The sequence below is a fragment of the Nanorana parkeri genome, unplaced genomic scaffold, assembly GCF_000935625.1.
Source record: "Nanorana parkeri isolate BGI_ZX_2015 unplaced genomic scaffold, ASM93562v1 scaffold23, whole genome shotgun sequence".
NCBI classification, from domain to species: domain Eukaryota; kingdom Metazoa; phylum Chordata; class Amphibia; order Anura; family Dicroglossidae; genus Nanorana; species Nanorana parkeri.
Window position 1 is genome coordinate 1,500,833 of NW_017306291.1, and position 22,861 is coordinate 1,523,693.

General features: G+C 42.8%; 1 protein-coding gene across 1 annotated transcript in view; it reads right to left on the reverse strand.

Annotated features, from left to right (window-relative positions):
* Positions 1–6,447: 6,447 nt before the first annotated feature.
* The window catches only part of PLXDC2 (plexin domain containing 2), a 347,246-nt gene continuing 330,832 nt past the window's right edge, over positions 6,448–22,861 (reverse strand). The window contains exons 13-14 of the mRNA XM_018564229.1: positions 13,609–13,769; positions 6,448–6,733 (exon numbers count right to left, since the gene is read on the reverse strand). Coding sequence (XP_018419731.1) covers positions 6,617–6,733; positions 13,609–13,769 — 278 coding nt within the window. The 3' untranslated portion in view covers positions 6,448–6,616. The remainder of the gene's footprint in view (positions 6,734–13,608; positions 13,770–22,861) is intronic.

Consider the following 22,861-nt stretch of genomic DNA (forward strand, 5'->3'; position numbering starts at 1 on the left):
TGGGGGGGGGGGGGGGTGGGGGGGGGATTGGGCGGGTAGGGGGGCGCATTGAGGAACCTGGCTTGGGGCAGCAGAGAGAGTAAATCCGGCCCTGGGTATATGGTCAGTAAAAAATAATTACAGCTGATCACCAGGCAGATATAAAAGACACGGATTCATGGAGCTCTGTAATAACTAATACACCCTTCAATGCAGGTTTTTTTTGTAATTCAAGCAGTGCAAGTGCCTTACTCTGACTTGGTATCAGCCTTTTACAATCCCTCTGCAGCAGATCATAGACATGCCAGAATGCTTTTCTCTCCACTAGCATCTCAGGCTGATCAGGGAAAGGTCTAAACTGGACTGTCGTGTGCTATTTATCATAGAAGAGACACGTGGATGTGTTCAACAGGGAGGTAATTCCATGCAGTCGGGAGTTCCTTAAAAGCGCTGCCCTTCCAAACGTGGGATCTTCTAAACCAATTAGCGTGACTGCTATGAACAGCCCTAACCAGGGAACATTGTGACTATGGATCAGTAAATAAATCAGCGAATCAAATCTGCACCAGTTATTCCATTCTCCTTCAATTACTTCAGCTCAAATGCCAGAGAGCAAATGGCACTTCAAACGTAATCATGTATTACAAAGTTTCTGCTGTTCCTGAAGCACTTGAGAAAAAACTCCATGCAACTAGTAAAGAGAATTGTTCAGCTGATGCTGCTATTCAGGAAACATGGTTACTGGGCTGATAACGAGTTGTCAAGTATCTTGGGAATCTTGAGATATTTCTGAGTATTCTCCTGGTATCCCAGCAGCTGGAACAAATCTCCCAGAGTCTACTGAGGGTTGCAGCATTGCCTTCTGTCCTCTGTATGCAGCAGAACAGTCCTTCAGGATCCAGTGTTAGGTCTGCAGGGTGGCAGCAGGTGCCAGATGCTAAAAAGTTCTGCATTCCAGTACTGGGTATTGTATCTATGTTGGCATTCAAGAGCATGGGTTCAACCCAAACTTGCCTAATCCGCCAGGCCTTTGTCTGTGTACTAGCAACCAATGATGTTGTGCAGCCTGTAGAGTGTTATTGGTTGACTGGTGTTTGACTCGGAGCTGAGCTACACAGCATCACTGGGTGCAAGGACAAAGGAGAGTGCACCATAACAATGTATTACATTGTAGGGCTGCCGGCGTCTTAGCAACCAGTGACACTGTGAGGGCCACATAATTGGTTATGGTATGCGTGTCTGTGTCCTAGCAATCAATGACGCTGCGTGGCCCAGCCGCTAGCATCCTAAGAACTGTTATTGGTTTCTAGGACATAGACAGCCCTGGGTGAGGTTCGCTTGGAAGTTCATCAAACCCAAATTCTGGCTGGGTTTGGCAAATATCCAAGTATCCCTCATCACTAGTGCCTGCATGGGTTCTGGTGTCAACATCAACTGTGCATGTACCACCAGACAGAGCATCAAAGAGGCATATTTGTTACTTACACCGATACCAACAACAAAGCACCTACATGCTAAATACTCTTGAACCCCCCACTCTGTAAGCTGTGCTGTACATGACATACTTCTGCTGGAAAAACAAGCCTCTTAATCAAATTGCCAACAGCCATTCGTCACTGAAGTGCTATGTGTGTTGTTACACTGTTACTGATTATATTATTACAATTTTGGCAAGAATTGAAAGCTGGCAACTGTGGGAAAGAGAATACTGGTCCTCTGTAGTCATAGGGATTTTGTGGCTTACCTGGTACATGACAGCTGTATGTGACTGAAAAACTGAAACCAAGACTGAGAAATCCAGGTTACCATTTTCAACTCCTCCTTCCAAAACTGTTCCTTGCCTGAAGGTCATGATACTCCTCTGAATACAATGACTTGGAACAAGAACACATATCAGGAGTTCAGTCTTCACTTGCTGCATTAAGGCCGTGACACACTGCAGGCGAAGCAGCGCGGAGCGGTGGCGCGCTGCCTTTGCGAGCAGTGTGTCATGTCATTTTCTTCTCGGCACCTCAGCTTGCGAGAGCTCGCAGAGCTGAGCGTGCCGAGATGAACAATTTCAACTTCAGCCAATCGGCTCGCGCGTATAAACCGGCGCGACGGGATGCGACGTCTGGCCGGTTGTTACAGACGAGCCGATTGGCTGAAGGCGCAGTCAATCATCTGACTGCACTCAGCTCACACACTGCACGTGAAGCTCCGTGCCGGAGAGCTTTGCTTCGCTCTGCACGGCTTCTCGTGCAGTGTGTCACGGCCTTTATTGTTCCAGGTTGGTGACTCGGAAAGCACTGTGGCCAAAGGATTCGCTTCAGTGCCAAACAAAGAGCATTTTTAGAAGGAGGCCAGAATTTTCTGCCCCCCTAGTTCTCTGTGCACACGTTTCCTAGGTAATCTTCGGGAGATAGGATTTCCCCTGTTTGCTTGGCAGGTTTAAAGTGAACCTGTCATGATATTCATATGGAAGCTGCCATCATTGACTTGTTGTGGCTTGTTCCTTGGCTGTTATGCTTATACTATGGCCTCCATACTTAGCAAGCACCTGGCCAGGAACAAACATGCAGTTGATGACATAATTCATTCTCAATGGCACCCAAATACACCTCCAGGCGTGCATACAGTGAGCATTGAGGTGTTGGCAAAAACGAATGTTTCTGTAGAAGTAGAAGTTTCTGTAGTTTCTATTCTGATCGAATGTACTTGAATAGGGTAATTCGTACACAACAGAGTGAATAGGGAAAATTACGCATTATGGCCACTAGATGGAGCTGAAGATCATAGGAAATAAAAATAGTAAGGAACTACAATTCAAGAGAATCCTGGAGAGAATGAACATATAACTGTAACCATCTCTATCTCTGCAGTATCATTGTTTACATTTATATACTCATATCCTTCTGCAGCCTCTTGAATTGTGACATTGTGTCTCATCAGGAGTAGGAGAATGAATTATTTTTTTGGTGGTCGGTCATGGTAATGGCAAGACATGTACAGCTAAAATGTTACATAGTTACATAGTATTTGAGGTTGAACAAAGACACAGGTCCATCGAGTTCAACCTATATGTGTAAGTGTGTGTGTAGTGTGTGCATGTGTTTATATGAGTCCCTGTGTCGTCTTAGGTTTTAGGAGTACATGTATCCCTGTATGTTACGGTCTCTGAGGAAGGTATCGAACTGATTTTGGAATGATTCAATACTCTCTGATACCACTGTTTGTGGCAGAGAAGCTCCTACGCCCCTTGTGGTTACATCTGTTCTCGACCAATTTTAGGTGGTGGCCTCTACTCTTTGCTAGAGAGTTTAGAGTAAAACGTTTGTTGCTGATTTTGCCATCACTCCAAACATTTTGTACATTAAAATCATGTCCCCTCCTAATGTAAAAAAATATATATTTGTTTTACTACTTTGGGACAGTTTTCCTTTGATAAGGGCCCAATTTGTCTTGAACAAAACAAGGTAGAATTCATGTGATACACTAATTAGCTGCAAAGATTTTTACAGTTTTGCTAACACGTGTAAAAGCTACAAAACTCAGTACAGGTGGTAAATCCTATCTCCAGGGAAAAAAAAACCTCTCCTTGCAGTGGGGCTACCCCCACAGTGGAAGAGTCAACTGCTCGTTTATGTCTAGGGGGAATCAGCCGTACATCAGCTACCTTCGGCTGCACTTCGGTGCAGTAGGACTCCGACTCAGCCGATCCAACATCTGGCAGTAGATATATACTTATAAACTTACCTGTGTCTCCGCCATGTGCTCCTGTCCGAACATCTGAAGATTCTGGGCGGCTGCAAAGTATTTTGGGGTGGGCGCATGCGCAGTTCAGGTCTTCGGCCGGGAGAGACACAAGGTAAGTATATGGAGCAGCGTGCACCCGCGGGACAGGAAGTGCCAGTTAAGACAGAGGAGTCAGCGCTGGAGGGACAGCTGAAAACTACTGGAAAGAAGAAGAAGATCCCGATCAAGAGGCATAATTTAAGATATGTTCTTGCACTAGCATTGGGAGGGGGGGTTATCCTTTAATGTCACTTTAAATTTGACTGCAAAATTGGAAATACACTTTAAGGTTTGCATTCGGTTGTATGGCTCGGGTAAGGAAAAGTAATGTTTTAGGGTCATCCTACGGGCCATGGTAAGAGTCATGGCACTTGGGAAACTTGTTATTGTCTGTTGTTCTCAGCACAAGCAGTGTCTCGTTTTTGCAACGAAAGCTAATATACCGTCAGCTAAACCTACAGGTTAGACACCATCTACTTAATTATTACCGGAGGGCTTTCCTAAGGCAATTTTACTCCTTGCGGTTGCAGAGAGTTTCTTCAAGGGTTATTGGGCCCATTTGGTGAGTTTGCTTACACAACAAAATGTTCAGCATCCTCTAAACACAGCGAAGTACTTCTGCAGAGGTGACCCGTCAATTTCTCGCATTTCCAAAACAAATCCATCTTCCTGAAAAAAGAACCAGCCAGAGTAAGACAGATGCTGCCTTCCCTCCGGCATTGGTCATGGATCTGCATTACCGTCACAGCATGGCACCATCCTAGAAATGAAATGATGTGCTGCTTTCAAGGGATGTTAATTTATATACAGCCAGCTACAAGCCTCACTTTGACTAATTAAATGCATTAGACACATTCAAAATGTTTTTTTTTTTTCTGATCCAGAAAGTAAACAAGTTATAAGATGCCATAATGGAAGCAAGATATTGAACTCGCCAGTGTAATGTACATGGGCTGTTGTGTGTTACGGCAGCTAAGCAACATCTGTGAAAACAAATGATTGTACTCTAGGCGAAGTTGTGCCGCCTGTTCCCTTTAAATACTGCCAAGCACTTAGCCCCGCCCATATGACTCAATCACTTCCATCCCACATAGAGGCACAGGTGCTTGGTGATTGGCTGTTCTGGCACCGGTTTTGTCAAATGGGGCAGAGAGAGAGTGCTAATATTCACCGAGGATTGACTTTAAGCTTACGCAGAACTTCTGCTCCTGGCAGCAAATGGAGCAGCCAGGGAGAGAAGGGAAATCTTTAAAGTGTATGTAAACCCAAACAATGAACATCTTTTATGTACTCTCTTTAAGTCTGTTAATTATACAAAAGGATTAAAATTCAAATAATGCTTATGCTTTAGAGAAGGAAATAGTGGAAGTTGTTGTGTAGTTTAGCAAACACCACTCAGTCCATAAAAAAACTATCACAATATGAAATTATGAACTGAGTGCATTTCTGGAAGATCAACAGGTATTTTTCTGTATTGACATGGTCTTTAAGGACTGCAGAGATGTATAACATTTGATTCTTTTTATTTTGCCTTGACATATGCTTTAAAGAGAACTATAGCCAAACATTTTTTTTGTCTTTAGTTCTCTTTTGGGTCACAGGATTACATTACTAATGTGCTCTTGTGGCCCAAAGTCAGCATCTAGCAGACTACTGCCCGCTATTTACTGACAGAGCAAAGCCGTTGGGATCCACCCCACCGCTTGATTGACAGCTGGCTCTGCCTCTCTAGAGCCTGAGCCAGCTGTGCCCACCCCCTCCCCTGTCTGTCCCTCCACTAAGCGCTGGAGAAACAGAGAGGGGAGGGGGAATCCCTGTGGGGAATGGTGGCTGACAGCGGTTTGTGATCACTCAGCTTTCACATGCCAGCTCAAACTATTGGGAAGAGTACATTTTTTTCTCTCAATGCTCTTTTTAATGTAACAAGAAAACCTGGACGTATTGATGATGATGATGTATTACAGTTCAGAAAACTCCCATTCGCAGAAAAAGTATCAAATTTGTAATTCTTTATCAAATATATTGCTTTATTCATCCTAGGTATACTTAATACACAGGACAGGAACATACAGCCCCCTTGAAACCTTCTTCAGGACCATGGATAGCATCATTACACCAACACCACACAGCTGACTTCTTGCTTCTCTTTTTCTTCGAATTACTGAAAACATTACCTGTCAATGGTCATCCCACATTCAACCACAAACATATATGACTACAATCTTGATGACCACTAGAGATTCTTTTTAGACAAAAAAAAAAAAGAGATATCACTTTGGCCACATTTGTAATATGCAGGAAAAGCACAATACTTAGTAGACAGCAAAGAGCCATTTATTATTTTGTATATGGGTCATTGATGCCTATGTGCACCCTTTATAGAAATTTTTTTTTTAAATCACAAATCCAGAGCCACACTTTTTCCTTTCTCCTCAGGATGATCATGTGGCTTTCATCTGTTCATTTCCAATTGTTACACCGCACTAGCATTCGTCCACGTGAGCTGTACAAAAGCCATCGGAACAGTATGGAGACCTCCTGTTAGTGCCCTGGTTTGTATCGAGTCTCTTCAGTAGCCAGTAGAAGAGTCCTTGTCCATTCACTACTGTTGTCCAGCTACAATGCCTGACGTACTACGTAATACCATGTACTACGTTTTTCCACCATAGGAAGATGACCGTGAGTGTCGTTTTAATTTCAGAGTGAAGAAATCTTTCTTCGTGATCGTTGACCATGAGAAGCTCTCTTTCTGTCTCCGGATAGGTAGCTCACAGCACTTTTGTTTTCCTGGAAAATATATGTAAAATTCACGGGTCTGACACCAGAAACCAGTACTGATGCAAATGTTCCACAATAAAAGGACTCAGCATTGCTCTGATACAATGAAGCCTTCTTTTTCGCCGACGGGTTCTACTTCAGCATAAGCGGGGTGTCCGGATCCTCTCCGGAACTTCATAGCTGGCCAGCGGCTGGGACGTCTCTGTGAAAATACAACAACACATCTTTTAAATGGGAACTTTGATAGGTCTCATGTTCAAGGTTAGAGTCATAACTCCTGTCCTCTGTGGCCAACTGTCTCTTGCTGCTTCCCTCCTACCCCAAATAACAGGCTAGCCTCATATCACAAAAAAAATCAAAGGTCACATCCACACAAAATATGCTGAAAATGGCAGAAGAGAGGCTGAAAGAGACAGTTTGGTCACATTGGGGTTGATTTACTAAAGGCAAATAGTCTGTTCACTCTGCACAGTTATTTACCCTTAGCTTATAGAATAAGAAGAAGTTCCCCTGACTTCCATCATCCAATCATGTGCAAGCAAAAAAAAATCTGGTTTTCTTACTTTCCCTGCACATGATCGTGTATTCATTGCAACCACATTCACTAAGCTAAGTGAAGATTTCCTTGCAAAATGAACACCCTATTTACCTCTAGTAAATCAACACCTCTGTATCAGTACTACTAGAATCAGCCACTACAAGATAAAGGCACTTTGGGGTTGATTTACCAAAGGCAAATGGACTGTTCACTTTGCATGGGAATTTTCCCTTAGCGTAGTGAATGATGTGAAGTTCTGCTGACTTACATCATCCAGTTATGTGAAAGCAAAAATACTGTTTCTTTTTTTACTTTCTTTGCACATGATTGGGTATTCCTTGCAAAGTGAATTTGCACCACTTTCACTAAGCTAAGGGAAAATTGGATTCCAAAATGAAAATTCCCCTGCAAAATGAACAGCCTATTTGCCTTTAATATATCAACCTCTATGTGTCAGCATTACTAGAACCAGTGGCTAGAAGAGAAAGGCACACCGATACCCTTCTTTGCCGTTCAGTTTCATGTGATGAACCCAGCATGGTGGAAATGTAGACAATGTTATACAGTGAATTACTCCACTGGCAAAAATGTAATGAAAGCAACAATTAGTCAGATGGCACAGGCAGGATGGAGGTCTGGAACTTTATTTAATAAATAGGAAAGTTTAACTGACTGTAATATGATGTGTGTTTGGATAAATCCACCCTACACAGCCCTGCCACCCTATATTGGTTATGTAAAAATCCATTGCTGGGTTGACTAACCTCCACCCACTCCACTCCGGGATGAAACTAACAATTAGATATAATGTGGCCTGAAAACGAACATTTTTTACATTTTAAATGTAGCTAAATATCACTTATGAGTCATGGCAGAAATTATCAGAGTCTTGCAATGCCTCATGGGACTTGTAGGTCAACAAGAGCTGGAGTACCAAGCTTGCCTACCCCTGACATACTGCAACTGCAGATCCTGTGAGCCCTGGAGAGCACCTGCTGTAAAATATTGATATACTGAGGCAGGGGCATAATTAAAGATCACAGGGCCCCATAGCAAAAATGTGATGGGGGACCACCTTGACGATCTCTCTCTGAGCTGTGAGTAACGACACAAATATCCCAAACTCCTGTTGTGTATCTGACATCAGCTTTCCTACACTGTAGACTTTACAGAGGATTAGGGTTGTCATCAACCACACCGACCCTTAACGATATAGTACTGCATTATCTTCACATGCTCTATATTTAATTTGTCTCAACAACTTAATGGGGCCCCCTTCCACCCCCAGGCACCATAGCAACCGCCTGGGCTATGGCTATAGTTATGTCACTGTACTGAGGAACTATCACAGAATTGTAAATTAATTTGAATGATCTTCCAGTGTTGGGGTGCTGGTGCTCTGGTATCTTCTGACATTCTAAAAACATAATGGCTTCATGCAAACTAGCCCTTGTGTGTCTATAAGACCGTGCTAGGAATCCTACGTTGTAAGTTCATTTGAAAACAGGGCTTGTAAATGGCTTAGTGCTCTCCGGAGCTATCTAAATTATAATCCAACTACATTTTTTTTTTTAAATCATTGAAATATATTCCAGGCGCATTAAAAGGTTTATTATACAAAGTTTAGAAAAGTCTGTCCCCTGTCGGCCTGCTGTGTGTTATTCTCTGTATGGAAGGGGTGGTCTCCCTGCAAAGGTTCAACACTTCCCCTGCTCAATCAGAACTAGAGCTCTCCAATCGGCAGCAAGCATGAGCTTTGCTGTTTGAAGAGCTATAGTTTTTACTCAGCAGGGGATGTGAAGGATCTCTACAGAGAATCCACTGCTTCCAGACAGAGAATAAGGGTCCTTCTCCTTCTCTGCAACATGATGGCAGGGAAGAGGCTTTTCTAAACAAAATAAACTATAAGACTTTGCACACCTTTTGATTTGATGCACCTGGTATGGATTTCACTAATTTAAACTGAAAGTCAAATTGGGCTTTAAACGCCTGGACTTTGATGTTGTAAATGACAGTTCAATCAGCACAAGAAAAGGAAACTATATAATCTGTTGGAAGTGTATATAGTTTTATAGTTCCCCACAGGCTGATGTTTTTTGAATTCAGCATGGCGGAGCTTGCCTCCACTCACACAGCCATGCCATACATTCACAGATTCGTTGACAGGATCTGTTACTGAAGAAACTGCAAGTCCCATCAGCCATTGCGGCAGAGGCACTTGTAGTTCTCAGGATGGAAGGCAAGTGTGGTGATGTCACTGCACTTGCAGTCCATTCATTCTTCCTCCCATCCATATTACTGAATGTCTGAACAAAGGATGGGAGGGAGAATCTGCAGGAGCCAGAGCATTGTACCCATGATCTATTAATCATGGTTGCAATGCTTTAATGGCTCTAATGCAAAAAAGGAATAAATGCACATTTTTTTCTTTGATAAATAAGTGTGCATTTGTTATTTTTTTTCTAAAAGGTGGACTTTACCTTTAACTAAGTGAGAAACACTTATCACAGACATTGCATAAATCTTCTTTCCTCTTGGGAAGTGAGTACTTTACCATACATATTTGTGAAAGTTAGTTTTTTTTATATATCACTTTATTGTTTAATATTTCCTGCCCATTAAAAGCCCATTTCCACTTCACACACACACTGCGACGCGTTTCTCTTTTGTTCATTTATAAAACTAACTATAGAGTAAAGCTGGAGATGGTCTTCTATACAGAGCTCTGTTGCTGGGTCTCTGGAGTAACGTGCGATCAACATTCTGCCCAAGGTTGTCATTCTCACTGAGACTTGACAGATACTTAATAAGTGATTGTGAAGGCAGAGGGAAGCCCCTTTATCCGACAAAAGACTGATTTGATGTTCATGAAAGAAACATGTCTCCGTACAGCACGTCAGTGGAGAAGACTACACAGGAATAAATGTTCATGGTATTAGGAAATTGCTGGCGAGGCAGAGAACGCAACAATCCGGCAACATCTGAGATCAAGCAAACTGGCCTCGGCTGAGGGGATTACGGCTTTTCCGTATACAGTTTGTTGTTTGAGACGCTGGGTTCATATTAGGAGAGGAAATCCCTCGCACAGAAAACAGGAAACAGTAAAATGGACTTCTGTGTGTCCCAAAGCTCTCACTTATTCTGAACTGTTAAACAGAACCTACTACTGTTAAAGCTGAACCCCAGCCTTATCTTCAGTCTAGTACAGTTGTACAGATTGTTCACCTGGACTGAATTTGTTTACCTGGCTCGAGGACGTCCAACATCATCTATCCTTTCCTACCCAGCCTGACTGTCCCTAGCCCGCCCCTTTCATTAACTGGATTTCAATTCTTTTATGTAAGGAGGCTCAGCATCACATGTGGGCATTATCTAGGACAGTCTCATATCTCCCAACTGTCCTTCATTTGAAGGGACTGTCCCTCTTTTGGAATCAAATCCCTCTATCCCCTCTTCCTCCCACCTGACTGTCCCTGTCCTGTCTCCTTTCATCCCCAGCCTGACTGTCTCTGGCCTGTCTCCCTTTCCTCCCCAGCCTGACTGTCCCTGGCCTGTCTCCCTTTCCTCACCAGCCTGACTGACCCTGGACTGTCCCCCTTTCTACCCCAACCTGACTGTCCTTGGCCTGTCCCCCTTTCCTCCCCAGCCTGACTTGTCCCTGGCCTGTTTCCCTTTCCTCCCCAGGATGACTGTCCCTGGCCTGTCCCCCTTTCCTCCCCAGGCTGACTGTCCCTGGCCTGTCCTCCTTTCCTCTCCAGGCTGACTGTCCCTGGCCTGTTTCCCTTTCCTCCCCAGGATGACTGTCCCTGGCCTGTTTCCCTTTCCTCCGCAGGATGACTGTCCCTGGCCTGTACCCCTTTCCTCCCTAGGCTGACTGTCCCTGGCCTGTCCCCCCTTCCTCCCCAGGCTGACTGTCCCTGGCCTGTCCCACTTTCCTCCCCAGGCTGACTGTCCCTGGCCTGTCCTCCTTTCCTCTCCAGGCTGACTGTCCGTGGCCTGTCCCCCTTTCCTCCGCAGGCTGACTGTCCCTGGCCTGTCCTCCTTTCCTCTCCAGGCTGACTGTCCCTGGCCTGTTTCCCTTTCCTCCCCAGGATGACTGTCCCTGGCCAGTTTCTCTTTCCTCCGCAGGATGACTGTCCCTGGCCTGTGCCCCTTTCCTCTGCAGGCTGACTGTCCCTGGCCTGTCCTCCTTTCCTCTCCAGGCTGACTGTCCCTGGCCTGTCCCCCTTTCCTCCCCAGCCTGACTTGTCCCTGGCCTGTTTCCCTTTCCTCCCCAGGATGACTGTCCCTGGCCTGTCACAGTCCTGGCCTGTCCCCCTTTCCTCCCCAGGCTGACTGTCCCTGGCCTTTCCCTCTTTCCTCTGCAGGCTGACTGTCCCTGGCCTTTCCCCCTTTCCTCCCCAGGCTGAATGTCCCTGGCCTATTTCCTCCCCAGCCTGACTGTCCCTGGCAGGTCCACCTTTCTACCCCAGCCTGACTGTTCTTGGCCTGCCCCCCTTTCTACCCCAGCCTGACTGTCCTTGGCTGTCCCCCTTTCTTCCCCAGCCTGACTGTCCTTGGCCCTGCCCTTTCATTCATTGGATTTCAGTTTCTTTTAATCATAGAGGCTCAGCACCACATGTGGGCATTACCTAGGGCAGTTTTGCATGCAAATGCAGTCTGACTAGGAACGTCCACTCCTCCAGACTGACATCCATCCATCAAGGCATTTTAACATTTGCTGAGGGCTCTTGGGAGGAGTACTGAAGCAGAGTGCTGTGATGTTTTGAGGAAGCTATGTACAGCACCCTGTTGACCCCTCCCAATAGGCATGATCTTCCTGCATTGCACAGAGAAGTACAGAGACCAAGTGATATGAAAGAAGGTATACGATGAAAACTCAAAGGTTTGATTTTAAAATTCCATTAGCATGTTGATAAGGGGGGAAAAGAGGTACCAGGGAAGGCAAAATATATGCAAATTAAGCTTTAGCTTTTCACAAATCCCTTCCCTACTAAAACCTCAACACTTAACTTTACCTCTTAAATGGATACCCTAAAAAAGGTAGCTGTAAAATCTAACTAGATGACATTTAGGGGATGATTTGTAAATCATCCGCCCTGAACCTGGCTGAATGCTGTTTGCATGGTATTGTCACCACTAGATAGAGCCGAAGAGCATAGGAAACTCCAAGCAATCTTGTGAATTTTCCTACATTTTGCTTAAGTATTGCTGGTTGCCAATTTATAACCTCAGTTCCACCATTGCCCATTTGTTGTACTGTTACCATTTCCTATTTGGTTTGGATTGCAGCCATTGCCTACCGTGTTTCCCCGAAAATAAGACACTGTCTTATATTTTTTTTGGCTCAAAAAACACCTCTAGGTCTTATTTTCGGGGTAGGTCTTATTTTGTTTTTAATTTTAATATACAACAATCCACACTTATTCCTGTACAACAGTCTACATATATTCATGTACAAAAATATGGTGATCAGGGGTGCCATAGCTTTCCAAGAGCAATTTGCTAACCAATCGCTGACCAGAATGAGCGAAGCGCACTTTCACTATCGATTCCTCAAAGGCGGAGTGCATTTGGTATCACTACGCCTGCGCTATAGAGGCAGCATCTGCTTATGCGGCTCTGCTCCCTCCGGTGCCGCCTTGCTTCCTCTAGTGCTGGCTTCATTGGCACCGCTGATTCTCTCCAGTGGCTCTTTAAGTACCCCCTTATGCCACCACCGGCCCTGGGAATGGTCACAACTAGGTCTTATTTGCGGGGTAGGTCTTATATTTTAGCAATTCCCAAAAATAGTACTAGGTCTTATTTTCGGGGTAGGTCTTATTTTCGGGGAAACAGGGTATTTGCTGCCCGTGTACTGCAAGGTTCACCTTTTCATTGTTTGAGTATTGTTCTGACTGCCAATGTGTGTTCCCAGGATTGTTACTCATGTATTGTCACAGTTGTCAGTGTGCTGCCACAGTTTTCATTGTGTTACCCATGTACTGTGCCTACGTCAGCCCTGTTTGGGGGGCCATATTACTATAATTTCATCCCCACAGGCCTACCATTAGAAAATCACTGCCCTTAAAACCGATATTTTGGCCACTCCGTTAATTAGTTGCTGTACGGTAGCGCAACCACCCTCCTAAAATCACAGCTCAATAAGGTGACCTAGTATGCATACTAAGAAAGTTGTATACTTTCTTTAGGGCCAGGAAATGTCAAGCCTCCATCAATTCTAACAAAGCACTAGACACCTTGGGCTTCATTTACAACAGTTCCACCAGCTCTTTCCATGGCACTAGTGCCCCTAGATGGCGCTGACGAGTATAGGTTTACTATTAGTGCCACTACTACTAGTGCCATGTAAATGGCATCCGCCTGCCGTATAGCTTTTATAACTGGAGCCCTTTGTAATCATCATTCAGCATGTAAAATTGTAGTGACAGACTCACTAGGTTCGAGAGGAGTGAAGGTTGGCCGTGCTTTATACTCAGTGCTTTAAATGAGATCATTGTGCTAGTGTGAAAATGTGAAATGAAAAGAAAGCGGCTTACCTCAATAAAAAAGAGACTAGCAGATGATGTCGGGTGGTGGTACATGTAAATTGTTACGAGGATGGCAGCAGCAACAACGAGGACCAGGACGAGTATCCCTATAATTAATCCCGTGTGCAGCGCGCCGTGCGACTTCTCCTCCGCGCTGTCATCTGTCGAGGCTGCAGTATAAGAAAACATGACAGAATAAAATGAATAACATTACTTTGCATTCCTTCCACTCTGTGCATTTAATCAGTACATGCTTCATTCACACTTTGTATATGAGGGGTATAGGTAACAACATTTTCCATCAACTGATGTGCAAAGGCTACAGGACATCTAAGGGTTTAATATCAGTCGGGGTTAGTTTTGACAAGCTTTGGGTGTGTGTCTATAGGCAAATGCAGCATGTTTTGGACATCAGTTTGAGACACCTGACCTGTTTCAAGCTGTTTTTGCATTCGCATAGACTTGTTTTTGCATTCGCATAGACTTAGTTTTTGCATTCGCATAGACTTGTTCTCCCTATGATAATTAGGAATTGTCATAGGGAGAAATTATTTTATACAACTATAACATAGAGCTAGAAGAATATCGATTCAAGAAAAAACAGAGTAAGAACGGAAGGGATGCGGGGGGGAGGGGGGCAGATGCGAGAGCAGCCACAGGGTCCAGGCGTAGTAAGGAATACTAGGGGAGGAGGGAGGGAGAAGGAAGTATTCAAGGGTGGATGAGGGACAGTGATGCCGCCTTCGGGGTAGAAATCATCACTTTAAGAAGGAATTGCCAATTAGCTTTGTGAATGCCGTGACAAATCACTTTACAAAGAATACCCAATCACATGCAAGAAAAATGTAAAAAAAATTGTTTTGTTTGCTCGTGATTAGATGATGGAAGTGTGCTGAGCTTCACCTCATTCAGTAAGCTAGGGGGAAACTCCAAAAGTCCACTCCATAGTGTTAAGAAGTCCCTGCAGAAATGCCCCACTGTTTTTTTATGTTGAGTAGGGTTAAAAAGGAGTCTTTCTAGAGTGTGGAGCCCATTGCAATATGGATTTCATAGTATATATTTGACCAGTATTGGGTCATGATTAGGCACTCAAATAAGGCCAAAAGTGCCCTCTGTTTGACAGCCCTAAAGAGCTTTTTTATAAATAAAAAGATACCCCATCCATTGCATAAATAATAATACTTACTTCCCTCCTGCACTATCACCTGCAGAGTCAACGCTCTATCGATCCATTGAAGGGTCTCTCCCTGTTGAATGATGTCTAGCTTAATTTAACACACTTACTGTGACTGCAGGGTCTCATGAGCCTGTCACCAAGGTGGACTGTACTCACAGTGCAATGATGAAGATAACATTATTACTTTTGGAACCAAATTCCTCTGTCCCTCTTGCCTCCTCAGTTGTCCATCTTTTTGGTCTGATGCACAGATTGTGAAAAAAATTTACTATATGAATAACAAAACTTTTCTACTACAACTACCTTTTCATTCAATCTATAATGTATTGCATTCCTTACAATGTTGTAAAAATAAAAATTAAAGATTTTTTTTATGTTACAGTATATGTGTGCTAAAGGCAATACAAAAAGATGAGACTGTCTCAAGTTAATAAATAAATAAAATGTCAATCCTCAAAACTGTTCCTGCGAAATGGCAAAAATCTACGATATCCTAAACTATCAATAGGAGACCCTTTCAAACCTTTACAGCTCGTCATCATCATCAGCAAATCAATTAAAAGTGTGTCCTTTGCCTATACACTTTGTACTAAACTGTGTCCAGCTTTCAAAGCTGGAAAATATGGTAAGTTGACCCAGGAATCAGTAAATGATGAACCAGGAAGTAGTGATCCTCCTGAAACCCAGAGGTGTGTGAATTACAACAATGGCTAGCCAAAATGACTAATCCCCTTCAGTGTGTGGAGCCGCTGAATCCGAATAAAAATATTTTAATATCCTAATGGAGTGTTACATCTATGAATAAGAGTCTATTCTCTATGGTAAGGTAGGTCCAATGCGTGAAAGGGCCACAGGGGACCAATCAAACAGAATCCAAAGAGGGACAGAAGAGCAACAAAGCGCCACATAGGTTTTGAGAGTCTAAGTTAAATGTCAATGTCCTTATATAATACAAGCCAACACATTTCAGGGGCTCTGGATGCCCCCTTCGTCTGAAAGAATAGGTAGATGACAACCTGCGTTTAACAAGATTATTTACTTTGTATTTGGTGTTCTGTGGCAATTATACTCCTACTTCATTCACTAAAGCCCTGAAGAAGGGGACCTCCTGAGTCCCTGAAATGCATTAGTTTAAAGAAATAGGCGTTTAACCTGGGTTCCCAGAAACCAGTGTGGCACTCCCTTGTTTTTCTTCCCCCTTCGAAAAATGTAATTCTTGGCAATCAAAACTGCAAATGTATATGTATTACATCCTTTTATTTAGTGGTTTCTGGAATTCCACTTGAAATCTGAGTGAATGATGGAAAACATTGCATAAGCGATAGAGGCAGCTTAACTGATACACAAATCTAGACTTTACCTGTTAGAGATGGACCTGCTCCTCTAAGCCTATTTATTAGCCAACAAGATTTCCTATCACATTAACAGGCTTATAGGCATGTCCAGAAGTTAGAATTTTATAGAAAACGCTCACAATTTTCATATAATTTCAGCTGCCTAAAAGATTGGATATCCTGATCATTTTGATGCTTTTGTGCTGTTTACGAAAAGGGAAACTCAGCATATGCATTTTTTTCAACATATGCTCGGCTTGAATTGCCCAGATTTGTGACAGATTTAATCTAGAGATGAACTCATTCAAGTAATAAGTTATCATGGCCAAGCAGTGAAAAATACTTGGCTGCATAGGAATGAAAATCTTTGGTGACATTGTCCATCCCACATTTGATCGTAAAGAGTATGGCATCATAACTTTGTGCCTACCATAAAAGGTGCCTGGACTCAGTGCCTCTCTATACACCTCCCCACACACTCCTTATGCCTATCATAAAAGACTGTCCAAGCCGGTGTATAATATTGCCAGCATTTTAAAATAATTCCCCAGAATGCTTTGTTGTTGTGTATGTTGGCTTGTCAGTAGATTGCTTGAGGAACCTGGAACTCTAATACTCATTAATTATGCTTCCGTCAAATTATGAAATACATGTTTAATGTTTTAAAAGATACCATACCATAGCAGAGGGGGAGTTTTGCTGGCTAAGGCAGCAGTAAAAGCAGCAGGAGAGCACTGGCAAGGTAATATTGGGTTGGGAGGCGACTTTGCACAGACATTGTCATCAAGCATATGCAAGGTGACAATATCTCAACAGTATGTTGCTTGGCAACATACTGGGCATGAATGAGTCCTGCACAATTATTTATTTTTGTTCTTTTATTAAAAGGACCATTGAGTTAACTTTGAAAAAAAAGCTTCGGCTTTCCATGTTGCGGAAGCATTGGCTGGCACCAGCTGCTGCCGACTATAATCCTAATAAGGAACTGCGTGGTCCAGTCAGATAAGATATTAAAAACAGGCAGGACAGGGAGACAAGGATGGGGACCCGGCATGTCACAGTCTGAGGATCTGGTCATGAAAGAGGATATCACGCTAACCTACTGTGATATGTTATATCTGTATAACTGGGAGCCAATTCTGTCATTTCAAAGTGACAGTGCTGTTCATGAGACAAGCGTGATCAGAGCCACCGGGAGGGAGGCGATGGAAGAAAAGACTTTTCTACCTGAATTATCAGAGGACCATGAGAGCAGACGTCGGGGTTAATGAAATATATCATAGGCACGTAAGGAGAGACTTCTCTAAACAGTGCAGGAAAATAACGAAACACAGTAAGTAACTGGTGATTTCAATAATCAAAACTCCATTCGCTCACCTCAAGGTTATTCTTCTCAAGAGAAATTGATTTCAATCTGTTTTCACTGAAGACAATAAACAAGGCTGTCAACTCGGAAAATAAGTTGCACACAGCAAGTGATAGTTTCTACATGGACCCTCCATGGCTTGGTTGCCAAAAAAAAGTTTATTAGACTCCCTTGTGAGCTGCTTTTGTTGCAATCTTAAAGTGAATCTGTTACGTATGAAGAATAGTGTTGTGGAACAGATGGAGACAATGCAAGGATGGCTTATACGTTCTAAAGAAAACATATGAGAGTATCTGCTATTTGGCACAACCGATGACCAGTTTCAGAGCTGGAATGACATTCTGTTGCATGGTATGGGAGCCTCAGCTGTGACAAGTACCAACTGCGCTGCCAATTTAGAATAGAAACTAGTTTGGCGCTTTTTATTTAATCCTTTCCCGCCCCAATCTGTATATTAATCTTCCCCAGCATGATGCCTCGTGCTAGGGATCTGTTAAAAATGTTCCCTTTGAGAGCCAATGGTGGCACTAAATCCTGGCTGTCACTGACAGCTCTGGTACCCACTAACAATTGGACATCAATCTTAGTGGTTCCTGATCATGTGATCACTATGTCAGCTATGGCAGAATGATCACATGCAGGCTGACGGTTTAAGGCTGCAGTTGCCACTGTAGCCTTAAGTATGGTGTAAAGGGTGTTTATCTGTACTTGTCAGATATAATTACAATATTTGAAAAAAATAAAATAATTAATTAATTATAGAAAAGTATGTTTTTAATTTTTTTTCTTGATTTGTTCATTTCACACAGAGAGGGTTTTTTTCCATTTGCATTTGCACTTAGATTGCGTTAAAGCAACCATGACAGTAAGTGCAACTAATCAAATCAAGCCCACCGCGCGGAGAATCATGATTTGTTACAGGATGTAAAGGAAAGAACTATAGTGCACAGCTGGGGAGCAGGTATTTGATAGACCCGGAAATGTCAAAAAGACATGGGCCGCTGAATAGGTAAGTAAGTATACATAATTTATTACAGGCTGGGCTTAGTTTAATTTTCTGTACTTACGGACAGGGTCGCTTTCAGTGGACAGTTTAGATATAAATGTAACTTCCTGAAGGTCTTCAACTAATTCTTCAACTGTGAAGTGTAAACCTGCATGCAGTCAGTATTTCTGCACATTGCTTTATACCTGGGCACTGCAAATAATAATTCAGTATGGCCACAAGCTTTCTGCATTGCACTGTAATGAGTATCTACAGTAGATACGGACAGACTTGGCATAAACATGTTAATTAGTGAAGTTCTGCATGTTCAGCCTCTAATTTAATTATTAAAGTTGTAAATTTATTAGTAAATTAATTAAATGTACAATTCAAAGCCTGGATTAGTTAACTCATTAAATAGGTCTAAATTCCATCCAGGGATGCCATACCAAAATAATAATGCTTTCAAATAGGAAGTTATATTAGTAAAAGAGAGTCATGTAGCATCCCTGGTTGCTAAGCAACAGATCAGCAGTGGGAGGACCAATACTACTTATCATATAAAAAGGGCAGCATTACTCCATTGGCTTGCTTTGCAGCATGCACATGGAGGTTGGAGCCAGGACCGTAGGAAGGGTGAGGCGAGTGAGGCACTCGTCTCTAGTGCAGCTGGTTCTTGCCTCGGGTGCATAAGGGGCTAGATACAGCTCTGGTTGGAGCTGTAGCTCCTTTCAACAGCTTAGTATTCGGTGCATAGAATGCCAACCTCAATTCACTGGACAAACACTGTAAGAACCTTCCTGACAATGTTATAGACTTGAGCTACCAAGGGGGTTCTCCATCCGGAAAATAACATAGGAAGGCTGGGTGACAAAGTCTGGTCAGCTGTAACACCATGTGTATTTCTTGTAAAGGTCAAAAATAGTCTATGTCCCACCGCACTCCAGACTGGAATCCCAATGTACTAAGATGTGTGCTGGTATGATCTGCGGATAGCGCTATGTGAATCCAAATTTGTAAGTAGTCACCTGTACTCCAGGGTCCAATGTGTTAAACGCTTTTATTCAGACGCTAAATATACGTGGTGACTTTAATGGATAGCAACATTTCGGAAACCATTAGTGGTCCCTTCTTCACTAACTAGTTTGCCTAATGAAGGGACTGCTGATGGTTCTGAAACGTTGCTATCCATTAGTGCCACCGTGTATGTTTAGCTTCTGAATAAAGGCGTTTAACACATTGGACCCTGGAGTGTGGGTGACTACTGCATTTATGAATGTCTGTCGCCTGTTATCATTTGCACTGATGTCATTGCCAGCATCCTGAAAAATACATGTTCCAGTATCTTGTACTGTTCCATTGATAATGGTATTTTAAGATATAATATATATAATCTGTATGTGAAGTATCTTAGGTCATGGTGTAGCTGGTAGTAGTTAGGTGACAACTGGTTCCCAAGAAACCAAGATGTGAAAGAGACCATCTACGTCAGAATTGAACAACCATACCTAAAGAATGCAGAAGACCAACTGTGGACAAAAAACCTGAGGATTTGCATGTACACGCTGTTTAATTGTATGCTTGTGATACGCGGATTTATGCGATTTACTATGAAATGCTGCGTGATCATGTTCTAGAAGGCGAAAATCATGTGAACGGGAGCATACGCATGCGCAGTTGCATTTTCCAGACCTCCACACACCACTGCTCTGTCAGGCTACCTCCAAAAACTTCCTGATGAAGCCTTGGCGAAATGCGTAGAAGGCTGGCCAAAGTAAAGAATTACAGATGTTTTAATGATTAATGTGACCAATTATGAAATTGTTTGAAGACATTGTTCTAAGGAAATTTATGATAAAATAATGGAAGACAATATGCATACTATGTATCTGTACGTGTTCCAGTGTGGTTCAATGCTCTAATATATCCATCGTTGTAAATTTTAAGATGAGTGGATATGTTTTTATCTGTATGTTGATTATGGAATAAAATATTTATAATAAGTACTACAATGTGATAATATGCTTAGCTATGCCCCTCTGAATTCTTTAAAAGACACATTAAAAGCCCCATCTAATTTTAGTTGGTATATAAATAAGATCAAAAAAACGTACATTTCAGGTGGGCAGTAACGTCCACCCTCACTCTTTTGTAAAGCTCACATAGAATTTGATGTTTCTGGGTATGTTGGATGCCATGTCCCATGCTGCACAAATCTTGTGATTCAGACAGTCTTCTCAAAGAGCAAGGCTAGGATCTTAACCATCTGTCAGGAACCAGAGAACCTGCTGGTGGTGCGTGAATCTGAGGCATGTAGTTTCAGTGTCCACCAGCAGGTGTCTTTCAGCTGGGTAAGTATTTAGCCCCGCCTCTCTAAGCTTACTTTTTCTCCTTATTGGCTCTGTGTACCCTGTTCCTTATCTACTGTCCAGTTTCTGCTATCTCAACCAGAACCTGAACCTAATCCTGATTCTAATCCTGATCCTGGTGACCCTTCTGACCTGGCTCCTGATTCATTTCCTGTGTCTGTGTCTGTGGTGCAGTTACAATATTTGGTTACACCTGTTTACAGGGTATCTGCATGTGGTATCCTGATAACACCACTGCAGCACTATTATGATGTCATCCCTCTACTTTCTCTTTCTTGCCCTCCTGTTAGTATGTTGACTGTGAGCACATGTGCATTGCAGCAGACTCTGATTGGCCTACTTGTACTGGCACTCCCAGGAAATTACAAGTTGCTGGTATCAAGTATTTCAGTTACAAATACTAGTTAAATGGATAAATATTTTTACCCTTTCAAAGAACTCAGAACTGCATTAATTGTTTTTTTTTCCTGCCTAAAGTTCAGATTTAATTATTCTCCACATTTCAGAAACGCTTCCTGTAACATATATAGTTACATAGTTACATAGTATTTGAGGTTGAATAAAGACATTAGTCCATCAAGTCCAACCTATTGGGATCTCATTCTAGGAGTACCTGTACCCCTGTATATTACGGTCCCTTAAGAAATCGTCCAAAAGTTTCTTGAACAATTCCACATAATGGAAAGCGACGTTTCATCTATTAAAATATCCCAGTGAACATGTATCCTTGCTTTGAATCCTGTTTCATAACAATATCTTTATGTTGCCAGCATTACAGAAAAGGTCAGTGCTGGGTATTCTGACTGAGATGAAAAACGATATTTCTGATTTTTTTTTAGTGGTAGATTTTAAATGAGATAAAACAATGACATTTCCTGTGAAAATGAAAAGTCTAAAGCTGTATCTTCTGCTGTTATATTTCCTTGTAAGCTGTCAAGCACAAGATATGTCACTTTGCTGTAAAATCTCATACTCTAATCAACAGCTTCCATAGGCACAGGAATATTGGGCTGAAACATCGACTCCCTGCCACGGTGTAGGGAGCAAAGGGTGAGCTGCATGCGTACGTAGAATAAGCTGCTTCCCACATTCCTTAATAGCTTCTCCTATTCCTTGGTGGTGTTCTAAAACGTTTAACTAGTAGAGTATATCAGGGCTGGCAAGCCTCAGGAGTCAAGTGGCCAGTGTTCCTTAAAAATTACTGCTGGTGTCCAATTTGAGGTTTTCTGTAATTGTTGTCAATGGACCTGGCTCCTAAAGAATCCTGCTGACTTCTTGATTAGAAAGACTGGCTCCTGAATTATTACATATACAGTATACTGTATATTGTAAGAACTAGTTTCAAATAGTAAAGTTTTAAGGACAAATCCACTCACTTTAATCTTCTTTCTATGGCTTCCTTTAGGGCTGCAACAACTAATCGAGTATGAGAATAGTTAGCAACTATTCTCATTATCGGTTAGTTGTGGTGGAGGGGGGGTGGGAGAGAGAGAAAGAGAGAGTTTTTTTAATGCAACCAATCGATTAGTTGAAAAAATAATCGGGCAACTAATCGATTATGCAAATAATCGTTAGCTGCAGCCCTAGCTTCCTTGCCTACTTTTATCAACAGTTGTTCAGCTTCTCTCTTCCACAAAAAAATACATTCTGCCTCCTGGCTTTTCTCTTGCAGGGCCACTGCTCAAACATCATGCTGACCTGTACTCAACCATACACAACTCGCGGCTCCCTGCTGCACTGGCCTCCACTCTAACTGCTGGATGGAGCGCTCCTGACTTCTGGACCCTAGCCAGCTCCTGTACCATAAGGGCTGTGCACACCTGCACAATCAATGGGTGCTGGTCAGCATCAAAACATGGACCCAGGGTTGGAGGCTTTATTCCATCCAAGTCTCTAAGCCTCAACAAGGCCTGTGGGTTCCAGGACCTGATCATGATTTACCGATGCCAGAGAAAACTGAAAAGCCAGCTTTCTCTATATGAAACACACTTCCTGGAGCCCCTCGACCTGTATGGGTGAGAACCATAGACC